This window comes from Macrobrachium nipponense, chromosome 6, assembly GCF_015104395.2.
Source record: "Macrobrachium nipponense isolate FS-2020 chromosome 6, ASM1510439v2, whole genome shotgun sequence".
NCBI lineage: Eukaryota > Metazoa > Arthropoda > Malacostraca > Decapoda > Palaemonidae > Macrobrachium > Macrobrachium nipponense.
Window position 1 is genome coordinate 77,964,047 of NC_061108.1, and position 12,755 is coordinate 77,976,801.

Consider the following 12,755-nt stretch of genomic DNA (forward strand, 5'->3'; position numbering starts at 1 on the left):
CAAGACAAAATTGAGACTGATAATACAGGCAGTCCTCGAGTTACAATGGGTTCGGCTTACAACGTTCCGAGGTTAAGGGGCTTTTCAATTATATTCATCAGAAATTATTTCCGGGGTTACGACGCCTACAACGCTGATCTGGCAGAAGAAATATGACACCAAAAATGCAAAATGATCAATATTTGAAGGTTTTTTTATGAAAAATGCAATAAGAATGCAGTTTACATAGTTTTTAATGCACCCAAAGCATTAAAAGTAAGGTTTTCTTAGGATTTTTGACGATGTTCTGGCTTACAACGTGTCTCAAGAACGGAACCCCCATCGTAACCCGGGGACTGCCTGTACCTGCATTTTGAAGGGTGATAGTGAAGACGATCTATTCAAATCGTCTATCCTCTTTGCCAATGCCGAATGCCAGAGAGTCTTGAAAAACAGAACTCTGTCTGATGATTGTCACAAGGGCGTGTGTGCCCTAAACAAGAGTCAAATGCTGTCCAGAGGCCTGAGGTCCCTGTAGTGGCATGACAGAGAGAAGTTTCTCATCAGTAGTTGAATCTCAACTGAGGAGGAACAATACTACTTACAAGAAAGACTAGGGCAAAGTTGGACCATGTCTTTCACAACTGAATCAGAGCAAAGTTAACTCTAGCGATTCTAATCAGAGATACTGCCTGTACCTGGATTTTGAAGGGTGATAGTGAAGACGATCTATTCAAATCGTCTATCCTCTTTGCCAATGCCGAATGCCAGAGTCAAGATGCGGTCTTGAAAAACAGAACTCTGTCTGATGATTCTCACAAGGGCATGTGTGCCCTAAACAAGAGTCAAATGTTGTCCAGAGGCCTGAGGTCCCTGTAGTGGCATGGCAGAGAGAAGTTTCTCATCAGTAGTTGAATCTCAACTGAGGAGGAACAATACTACTTACAAGAAAGACTAGGGCAAAGTTGGACCTATGTCTTTCACAACTGAATCAGAACAAAGTTAACTCTAGCGATTCTAATCAGAGATAAAGTCCAGTCAATGACACAAACCGGTGAAGACGGCTCTAATCCCTAGAATGTTACAGAGGACTGAAAGAGTTATTCATCTATTTTATTGCTGCTCAGCGAGAAAGTCTGTGCTTGCAATGAAGGTTGGAAGTGTCTAAAAAATCATTCAGTCATTGCAGTGGCCCATGGGTCAGTTGCGATGGAGCAGAAGACTTACAGACTTTGGTTATACCGTGGGGAAAAGAGAAAGATGATAATGAGTCCAAGAGACATATCTATGTCTGATGATTCTCGCAATGGCATGTGTGGAGCAAGAGACAGGAACTTAAATGAGAATTGAATGCAGCCCAGAGACCACAGGTCTGTGATGACTGGACAGATTGACTGATTGATTTGTTAGTTCTTAGTGGCGTCGCAACGATGAGATTATTGACGCCATATCATGAAAAGGAATTACGAAGGAAAAAAGTCAGTTAAAAAGCTATGAATATTTTTATACAAAAATCTGTCAGAGAACTACAGAGAAACCAAAAACACACGAAATACCCATCCTACCTACACACCTATTTTAAAATAATTGTAAACAAAAGTACAAGCAACACAGGCACCCAGCATACTTCCAATTTCTACACAATTCTGTGAAATAAATAGATACTACAAGTACTAAAACTTTATATATGGTAATAAATGTTATATTACTTGGAGGTAAACTTTATGTACATAAAAATTTAACGAAGTAAAAGACTCAAAAGCAAATGATATACACTAACACACACAGGGAGTCCTGTATGTGTTAGTACGAACGAGCCCCCATAAAAATATAAAAAATAATAATATGCGTCATTCCGCCTTACGCGGTTTAGCGTCGTAAGTGACATAAACAAACGCAAACTAGTTTCGGCCGCACGGCGGAAGAATACACTTTGTTGCGGAGAAGACGGTGTCGCTTCCGTACGCTCAGTCCTCGGTACATACGCCGTTTTGGTTGTTTACCCTGCCTCTCTCTCTCTCTGTGTTTTATCGTTTTTTTAACTTTTTGCCCTTGGTTATGGCTCCCAAGCGTAAGGCAGACTCTTCTGATGGTAGTGCATCAAAGAAAAGAAAGGCCATCATCATGGAATTTAAAGTGGACATTATAAAGCGATCTGAAAAGGGAGAAACACTAACAAACATTGGCCGGTCACTTGGCCTCAGTCGTTCGACTGTTGCTACCATTATCAAAGATAAAGAGCGCATCGTTGAACATATGAAAGGATCTGCTTCTATGAAAGCGACAGTGATAACCAAGCAGCGTAGTGGTCTAATTATTGAAATGGAAAGGTTATTGGTGCTTTGGTTGGAAGATCGAAATCAACGGCATATTCCAGTCAGCCTTATGGTGATTCAGGAGAAGGCGAAAAGAATGTTTAATGCGTTGAAAAAAGAAAAGGGGGAAGGAAGTGAAAGTGAAGAGTTTGTGGCTAGTAGGGGTTGGTTTATGCGATTTAAGGCTCGGGCCAATTTCCATAACCTTAAAGTGCAAGGTGAAGCTGCTAGTGGGGATGAGAAAACAGCGAGTGAATTTCCTAAAGTGTTGGCTGAGATAATTAAGGAGGGGGGTTATTCTGCTCAGGAAGTGTACAACGTGGATGAGACAGGTTTGCTTTGGAAGCGTATGCCTAACTGCACGTACATCGCCAACAAAAAGCCAGCAAGGAGAGGCTAACTTTACTTCTTGGGGGAAATGCTGCTGGCGACTTCAAACTGAAGCCCTTGCTGGTGTATCAGGCTGAAAATCCAAGGGCACTCAATGGCATTTGGAAGAGTCAACTACCAGTAATTTGGAGGTCAAATAAGAAGGCATGGGTGACACTTGCGGTGTTTGAGGACTGGTTCGTAAACTATTTTGTGCCAAGTGTGGAGCGGTATTGCACATCCAAGGGTATCCCCTTTAAGGTGTTGTTAGTGCTGGACAATCCCCCTGGACACCCTGCCCAGCTGGAAAACTTTAACCCTAATGTCAAGATGGTTTACCTTCCACCTAATACCACAGCCCTTTTACAGCCTATGGACCAAGGAGTGATTGCTTCGTTCAAGGCCTACTACCTCCGAAGGACAATTGCTATGGCTTTACAGGGAACTGAAACCAATAAGGACTTGACTCTGAAGGACTTTAGGAAATCCTACGACACCCTTGATGCTGTAAAGAACATTGCTGATTCCTGGGAGGAGGTTAAGCAAACAAACATGAATGGTGTTTGGAAAAAAATGTGTCCTCAATTTGTGAATGATTTTCATGGGTTTGAGGACAGTTCAACATGTTAAAAGAATGTAGTTGCCCTGACTAAGGAAATCAATTTGAAGATGGAGGTTGATGATGTTACAGAGCTGCTGGATTCTCATGGAGAGGAGTTATCTGCTGAGGACCTGATACAACTGGAGAAGCAGATCATAGAGGAAGAAGAAGAAGCACCCACCCCAGAGCCTAAGGCTTTCACAAGGCAGGACTTGGCAAGAGGTTTTGCAGAGTTGCAGCAAGCGATGGCAACTTTTGAGGCTCAGGATCCCAACTTGGAAAGGTTCACTAGGGTTTCCAGAGGCATCATGGATATGATGCAATGTTACAAGGAGATCTTGGATGAGAAGAGGTTGCTCTCTGTTCAGACTAACCTGGAGCAGTATATTAAGAAGGTAGAGAGGCCTGCAACAGATCCTGTACCCTCTTCCTCAGCTGCCTCTACTACTCCAGACTCACCTGCCCCAGAATCTCCAGCACCTTCTGAATGTTCTGCCTCACCTCCAGGCTCACCTGCCCAAGCATCTCCAGCACCTTCTGGAGGTTCTGCCTCACCTCCAGACTCACCTGCCCCAGCATCTCCAGCACATTCTGGAGGTTCTGCCTCTCTTCATTAACCTGCCCCAGTATCTCCAGCACCTTCTGCAGCTTCCTCTCCAGTGTGCAAGCCAACCAAATAAATAAAAGGTAAGGAATTGTTCTCTCTTTTTTATTAATATTTACTTTAATTCATGTGGTATTTTTTATGTTCCAGCTTACACTGAAAATCGTGTTACGGCACATCTTAAGAACGGATCAACGTCGTAACTCGGGGACCCACTGTATACACAAACTCAAACATCATGACCAAATTAACCTAAATTTTTTCAAGAAGACCTGCTTCTTGAAGGTAACTAAAAAGGCTATCCTCATTAAAATCTTTTCCTATAACGGCATCCAGTTTAAAATCCGTTCTTCCAAATGCATTAAAATGACAGCTCCTTACTGACATTAAGCTGGGACATTCTACTATTAAATGTTTTACAGTGAGGGGAAGAAGACAATCCTCACAAAATGGTTCAGGGTCATTGTTCATTAAAAAACCATGAGTAATCCGTGTGTGGCCGATCTGTAACCTACATAATGCAGTCTCTTTCCGACGGTCTTCTAACATATAAAGCCAGGGGTTGATTACATCAGTAAGTTCTCTCATTTTATTATTGCTCTCTATTGTCCAATAAAATTGCCAATCTGATTCTACTCTCTTTTAAACTTCAGGAATGTAGTCTGAGCAAGAAATTGCTAAACTTCTTGGATTTTTTTATGTACCGGACTTAGCCAGTTCATCAGCTCGTTCATTTCCAACAATATCAACATGTGAAGGAACCCAGCAGAAGTTGACTGCCCCCCTTTTTTTTTTTTTTTTAATAAAAACAGCCACTCTGTTATTTCCAGTACCACAGGGTGTACTGGATTAAAAGCTGTCAAAGCTTCCAAGGCACTCTTGAAATCACTAAAAATAGTAAAATCATCTCTTTCTAAAGTTACAATTTTCTTTAGTGCTGTTAAAATATTAAAAAGTTCAGCAGTAAAAATAGAAGCAGAACTTGGTAGTGCACCACAAATACAATTGTCAGGGTATACCACTCCAAACCCAACGCCTGGATTTGGAGCTATCAGTAAAAATTTGCCTCGAGTTATCATGCTTTTCAGTATGGCAAAGGAATTTCTGTTTAAGAATATCATCTGAACAATCTGCCTTGCAACCAGAAAACCATTTACAATTTTTCACAGAGGGCAACTTCCATGGAGGGAATCTTGAAAATTTTGCTAGAATTACTTTTCCTTTTATTACATTGAGCTCCTCTAAGGCAAATTTTTCCTTGTACCCAAAAGGCTTTGGATATGAAGTGTATCTTTCATGAATACAAAAATTGCCTTTAAAAACAGTATTGTAGGCTAAGGACTCAGGAGTTCTCTGTATGCAGTACCAATATTTCAACAGGGCAAATTTCCTTATCAAATCTAGGAGCAGTTCACCTGCATCCATTAATGAACTAGATATTGGGGATATTGGGGAGGATCTAAAGGCTCCTGTTGCAATTCTAATTCCCCTATGGTGAACTGCATTCACAGTATCCAATCTTGTAGTTGCTGATGAGTAGGTTTCTGACCCATATGCCAATTTTGAAGTAACCATTGCTTTATAAACACATAACAAGTGCTTTCTATTAGCCCCCTAATTTGTATGACTTAAGACTTTCAAAACATCTAATGCCTTCATGCAATTGACTTTGAGGCTCCTGAGATGAGCTTCCCATGTTAACCTGCTATCGAAGATGAGGCCTAAAAACTTTGTTTCCTGTACACATGCAAGTCTCTGTCCATTTAAAAACAGATCTGGGTCTGGATGAACCCATCTGATGCAGCAGAAATGCATAACAACAGTTTTGGCAGAGGCAAATTTAAAACCATGCTCAGCTGCCCAACTGTTAACTTTATTTATTACCAACTGAATTTTTTGCTCTGCAACAGACCTTTTAGATGCAGCACACGAAATAGATAGATCATCAACGAACAATGTTGACATTACATCTTTTGGAATTTTTGAGGCTATCCCATTTATGGCTAAGGCAAACAGAGTGACACTTAACACACTTCCCTGCGGTACTCCTTCCTCTTGTTCTTTCAAATTAGACGAAGTACTACCAACTCTGACTTTAAAATCATGGTTTAAAAAAAAAACTTTAATAAAAAGTGGTAGTTCTCCACGAAGACCAATTTTATACAAGACTTTTATAATTCCATGCCTCCAGGCAGTATCATAAGCCTAATCTAGGTCAAAGAAAACTGCCACATAATGCTGCTTGGAAGCAAATGCCCGACAAATTGCATTCTCCAAACGTATCAATACATCTGTGCAAGAGTGCATATGGCGAAAGCCACACTGAGATGATGATATAATCATCTTTGATTCTAAAAACCATACTAACCTAAAATTTACCATTTTTTCCAAAAGTTTACATAAACAGGATGTTAAAGCTATTGGTCTATAGCTTGTAGGGACAGATGAATTTTTCCCAGGTTTGACAAAGGGTAAAACTGTCGCTATTTCCCAAACACTGGGGTAATCACTCTCCTTAAAAATTCTATTAATAATACTTAAAATGGAAAATTTAGTTCTCTTTGAGGTATTCTTGATAATTTCATATAAAATTTCATCAGGTCCAGGTGCAGTGTTTTTACTGTTACTAAGAGCAAATAAAAATTCCTCCATGGTAAAAGGCATATTATATGATTCAAATTTAAAAGAAGTAAAATTAAGTGTTACAGACTCTGCTAACACTCTCTCCCTGTAGAATGGAGAATTTTCATCCCCGCTTGATATCATTGCAAAATGCTTAGCAAAAACATTGCTTACAGCTTTTGAGTCTGTTATAAAGTCACCATTGACTTTTAAAGCAGGGAAGGGACTAGGATTATACTTTCCTGCTATTTTCTTAATAACTGTCCATATCTTGGTCACAGGTGTTTTCCAGGTAATTGTCGACATAAAAAGTACCCATGATTCTCGTCTCGCATGTTTTATTTGCCATCTGAATTTGGCTCGAGCCTTTTTAAAGGAGATCAAGTAGCATTCACATCGATATCCTCTGTACCTAATAAAAGTTGCTCTCATGGCTTTATGTCTTATTTTGCATTGAATATTCCACCATGGAACAGGCTTCCCATGCAATTTTCTACTGGTGTTTGGGATTGCTTTTTCTGCTGCAAACATAAAAATCATTGTTAAATAGAACACTGCTTCTCCTACTTTTGGCACATCCTTTGCATCTAGTTCAGTATAACTAAGTTCTTGGAAAAGGGGCCAATTTGCTTTATTGGTAAACCACCTAGGCATTCTGTATACTGGCTCATATTTCTCAGTTGAAGTCTATGAATGTATCAGAACTGGTGATAGATAGGTCAATGCATGAAAATCCACCAGTCTGAATGTGAAAATGGGTGGGTTTTTCAGTATTCAAAAGGGTCATATCTGAATTTTCTATTGATGATAAGATAAGGTTGCCTCTTTGATTTGTTAAAATGTCACCCCATAAGTTCACGTCGACCATTAGTCTCCCAGTATAAGAAATGGTTGAGGTAGCTGTTCATAAAAATGTGTTAACTGTCGTTCAAGTATTGGGTTATTAGGAGGGAGATACAATAAACAAATTGTGTATGTCTTTTTTAAAATGAATTTTAACAGCTACAGCTTGTAATTGAGTTTGCAATTGTATTTTTGAGTGAGCAATATCTCGTCTCACAAGAAAAGCACTTCCACCCGAATTTCCCTGTAAAGGGAATTGGGAGTGGCATGCAAAAAAACTCTTTAGGAGTAAGCATTTTGTTGTTGCTTAGCATAGTCTCTTGCAGCGCTAAGCATACTGGGTTATAGGTATTAATCAAACATGATAGCTCTTCATATTTACCACAAAGTCCCTGGCACTTCCATTGTAATATAGCAGAGAAAGTACTTATTTTCTAGAGGATGATCCTCTGTTATGCTTTTTCTTTGTAGATGACATCTGAATTTTGTGACGGACTTTTGGTACAATTCCAGATGTCAAAGGAGTACTTAGAGGGTTATTTGAACGTACCAATTGATCACTTATGATGCTATTTGAAATGGCGGTATCTTTAGTAGTATCTTCGACCCTTGTAGTATCTGGTTTATCATTTTCAACTAGTCTAGTTTTATTGTCTAAACCAAGCTGATCTGAAAGTAACATTTTGTTTGCCTTAGGTTTCTACATTTGTTGCTGCTGTGTTGTAAGATAAGATAGTGGAATATGATTCATTATTTTCCATTAATTCAGACGTTCTATGAAGGTCAGCTGAACCATAAGATGATGAAAGTTTACTAATCTTTTTTTCTGACTCTTACAGACTCTTCACTTAAAGTCCTTTTGTTGACAATTGCCCCAACATCCATATTTTCTTCTTTATCTTCAATAGACTTTTTGAGATTCAATTTCTTTTGCCTTTACCCATTTCCTTTCCTGCATCTACAAATGACTGCTCGGTGTTGAATTTCTGCAAAGTCTTTTGTCTTGTCTCTTTAAAGGTAATGCGCTCTTGAGTTTTTGATACAGTGTTTCTTATTCAATGAGATACTTGATACATGATTTATGTGCTGCATTATGGCCTCCCCCACAATTAGGGCAGCATGGAGTAAGCTCACAATTCCCATGCTCTTTTCTTCCACAGTTAAAGCATATAGATGGTTAATTTCTTTCCTTTTTCCTGCGTGTTGTAATCAGATGGCCAAACATTTGGCAATGGGAACATCTTCTGGGAGCGGGAATATACTGTCTAACTGGCAGGAGAAGCCATGCAGCTTTCAGAGTTCAGTACTATGCACTATTCCTTTAGACTGATTCATTTTTTGTGAGGGGTGCATTTTGCTGTGCTTCCTTCTACAGCATTAATATGTTAATGGGGGGATTCCCCCCCCCCCCCCCCCATTATTCATAAGGTAAGCGTGAGACACGAGCGGAAGGCAAACCCACACACAGCATTACTCACACAGCCTCTCTCTCTCTCTCTCTCTCTCTCTCTCTCGGCAATCCCTCTCTCTCTCTCTCTCTCTCTCTCTCTCTCTCTCTCTCTCTCTCTCTCTCTCTCTCTCTCTCTCTCTCCACCTCTTTCTCTCCATTCTAACAGGTAATGAAAATGAGAGAGTTGCGTCATAACATTAACGTTTATTAACAACGAATAAATCAATCAATCAATCAAGTAATCCAGTCTTACAGACTAACCCAAAAAACCCCGAAACAGTACATTGTCTAGTCAGCAAAAAAAGTCTACACCCCTCTCCTCCAGGAGTACCAGAATCGTCTGTTTCAAAGATACAGAACACATCCCGGTAAGTACACACACAAGTTTAATAGACAGAGGTTAAATATTGGATATCATCACAAAAATGTCAAACCAATAATAAGCCACTCTTTGGCTAAAGTAACTCAACACTCACCCAAACAGCCAGATCACTATAAACACTTAATAAAAAACTCCCGGCGAATGCCACGGCATCTTGCCTGTGACTTGAAGCCCTCTGTCAAAATCCTCCCATAGGCTTGGGTATGACACTCTTAAAGGGAAGAGGCACACACGCACATACGAACACACAGTTCGTTAGCGCCTCACGGTTCTAGCTGCATCCAGTTTCACAAAGGCACTTTGAGAAGAGTTCATAAAACTGTCGTGCATTGACTTGTTGAACTAAGCATTTTTATCTCACGCCACCCGTAGAATCTCATTGTCAGCTACTCTAAGGTCGTCACCTCTACACTGTTCTCCACATTCCATAGGTCAAAGGGAACACATGGACAATACATTATTAATCAAAAACCCTAGGCCTTACAAATAGATAGTAATTTTCTTCTTTCATCTGTGATGAAACTTCTACAAGCAAGCTTCCTTCACAATATCTCTATGGACATCAAATATATTCAGTTCTTTTATGTTTTTGTCGAGGTCGAGAGAGATATTTGTTAAAAGTCTCAGGTTCTTGAGATCCAAGTAAAATTCCAATATCAGGATTAGCATTCCTATTTCTATTATTAAATCTGCTATTCTTTCCTCTGTTCTGAACTACATAAGGGCTCGTAGTAACAATCAAAGAATCTTTGTTGTTTTTATTGGAGGAGGTTGGGGATGGGGAGGTCCTTATCCAAGCCTAAGGTTGTCAATGGTGCCAAAGAGTCGGGGGGGTCCAGGGGACGGTGTACTAGAGATTATTCATGGGAATTTGAGAGAAAAAAATGGGGAAAACATACACACACAAACACATAACTACTGCTTAGGAAGACCAACAAGGTATCATGGACTAGACAGGGTTCAACATTCTCTACCAACGGCACATGTAGAAGTTACTTCCCCATGGTCTGACCCATACCCTACCGCTTCGGGATGGCACTAATGTGATTTGAGTGCCCCAGGTATAGGCCAATCTGCCTGCTGGGAGTTCAGCCCCCCCTAATGGGGACAGACTCCCCACTCCAAACATATTGGTGAGCTTCCGGACAAAAGCCAGGAGTCCCATCCCAAAAAACAGACCCCCCCCCCCCCATGGATTCCGATGGGCTGATCCCTGGAGATGGTTCTGCCCTCAAGATAGCAATGGGAAAATCCCATCACCATCTCTTACATCCAAACCACAATTAGCTTCGAATCCCAAACCCCTCCAAACCACGAACCCCTCCAAGACTCACCCAAGCAGGGAAATTTTGCGAAAGTGGAAACGTCCACGCCAGTTAATGCCAAAAGTTTTGTAGGCGTTCCGTCAGGATCCAGCCTTCGCAAGCTTGAAGGCAGAATCCCTTACACCCTCACCACGTGAAGGAACCTACTCGAGGGGTGTGACTGAAGAAGCCAGTTGTCTAAGTATAGGGATATTCTTATCCCGATTAGATGTAACCATTTTGCAATGGGAGTTAAGACATGAGTGAATACTTGTGGGGCTGTCTAAAGTCCAAAACACATTGCTCTGAACTGACAGACTTTGTTCTTGAAGACAAACCACAGAAATTTCTTTGAGTTCTGGTGGATTGGAATATGAAAGTAGGCGTCTTTCATATCGTTGGAGATCACCCAATTGTCCAGATGGATTGATGATAGGATTGTCTGATTCGTCTCCATCTTGAACTTTGTCTTTTGCACAAACGCACAAACTGGTTCAGAGTGCTTGTGTCCAACACGGGCCTCCAGGCCCCCCCCCCCCCCTTCCAATGACTTGGACACTTCAAATAGACGATTGTAAAATCCTGGGGTTAGTGGGTCTTCTACTAACTATTGTTTTTTTCTGCAAGAGGGACGAAACCTCTCTCAAAAGGGCGATGAATCTCTCTGAATCTTCCGAGTAGGTTCTCAAAACTATCGGAGAGTTTGATAATGGAGGTGTGCTCTTGAATGGAATATTGTAGCCTTCTCTTAATACCTCTACAATCCACGATTCCGTCCCCCTTACTTCCCAGTTTCTCCAAAACTGCTGAAGTCTTGCTCCTACAGTTGCACAAAGGACTGATACATTATTTTCTGGCAGAAGATTTGGTTGTGGATTTTTTATAGATCTTGGAGCAAAGCGTACTCTGCCCCTCGATCTAGGGAAATATCTAACAAATCCCCTGCCCCGACAAGGTTGACCACACATGGCCGGCAAAGGACATGCACTGGGAATAGAGTCTCGAGGGCGTTTAGCGGTTGTGCAAGAAGATCTTGTGTTGCCGTCTTCTGCACTTCTGCAACTCTGAGGAAACTTAAACTACCGTAGCCTCTGGGAAAAGGTGCTTCTTGTCCAGCGGAGAATAAAGCAAGGGAGACTTTTGAGTGTGAGATACTCCTTTGGAGGCGAAAGGGCACCAGATTCTCTCTTCTTTAGAATGTCTAAGGTGAAAAGAGAGGCTAGTTCCTTGGACCCATCTGTAATGCCTTTGTCTAAGCAGGAGATATCTCCCGAAATGTCTGCAAAGGAATCCTCATTCAACAAAGTACAATCTTTGAGTTTACGGCCCAAGGCTCCCACTGTCCAGTCAAGGAAACTTGTCACCTCAAAAAACCTAAAGATATTTTTCATGAGATTATCTAATTCTGAAGCCAAAAACATTATCTTGGCTGAATTAAAAGCTGATCTTCTAGCCGAGTCAATATGTATGGAAAAGTCTCCCTGGGTGGAGGCAGATACTTCCAAAGAGAGAGCTTTTCCAGTCTTGTAACATAGATGTCTTCCTGTGGGCAGACGTGAAGGAGGAAAATTGAAGTTCACTTTGCCTTGATCCCTCTTCTCTTCAAGCCAAAGGTTAATCTCCTTCAACTAATTTAGGCAACTTCGCCAAGTCCTCTTGGTTGTCTCTCATGTAGGAAGACTGGTGAAGCAGGTGTCACTGGTAAGAACGAATCAGAAAAATTCACTACAAAGTAAAACAGTAGCGATTTGTATGCCGTCAGAGACGACTCATCTTCATCTCTTTTTTCGTTGTCTTCTTCTTCCTCTTCTTCAGCTGATGAAATCATCAACAAGTTGTCTTGAGGTTGAACAGAAGGCACCGAAGACTGTATAAAACCCAAGATGCTGTCTAACTTGTTCTGAATGGCTGAAAATGAATGACTGGGGGCAGCCATAGCATGTGACCCTGTCGGTAAGACAGAAGGCGTAACTGTTGTCAAAGATTGTCCAAAAACTTCATACTGATCCGGCTACGTACCTGGCTGCTTGGACACTTATGGCAGCTCGGGCACTCTGATGCTCAGGCACTGATGGGCGCTTTGGCGCTAATGGATGCTCGGGCACAAATGAACGTTTGGGTGCGAATGGACGCTCAGGAGCCAATGGATACTCAAACAATGAAGGATGATCAGGCGCTAGTGATGCTTGGGAGCCAACAAACTGTCGGGCACTGATGGGTACTCGGGAGCTGGTAGGCCCTTATCTGCCCCCAACTTCTCTTGAATTATCGTAGGTTCCAGTGCTG

General features: G+C 41.2%; 1 protein-coding gene across 1 annotated transcript; it reads left to right on the forward strand.

Moving 5' to 3' along the window:
- Positions 1–2,037: 2,037 nt before the first annotated feature.
- LOC135216561 (tigger transposable element-derived protein 1-like) lies at positions 2,038–3,293 on the forward strand. The gene is made up of 2 exons (XM_064251936.1): positions 2,038–2,458; positions 2,677–3,293. Exons 1-2 carry the CDS (start codon positions 2,038–2,040, stop codon positions 3,291–3,293), a joined length of 1,038 nt encoding a protein of 345 aa, XP_064108006.1.
- The last annotated feature ends 9,462 nt before the right edge of the window (positions 3,294–12,755 follow it).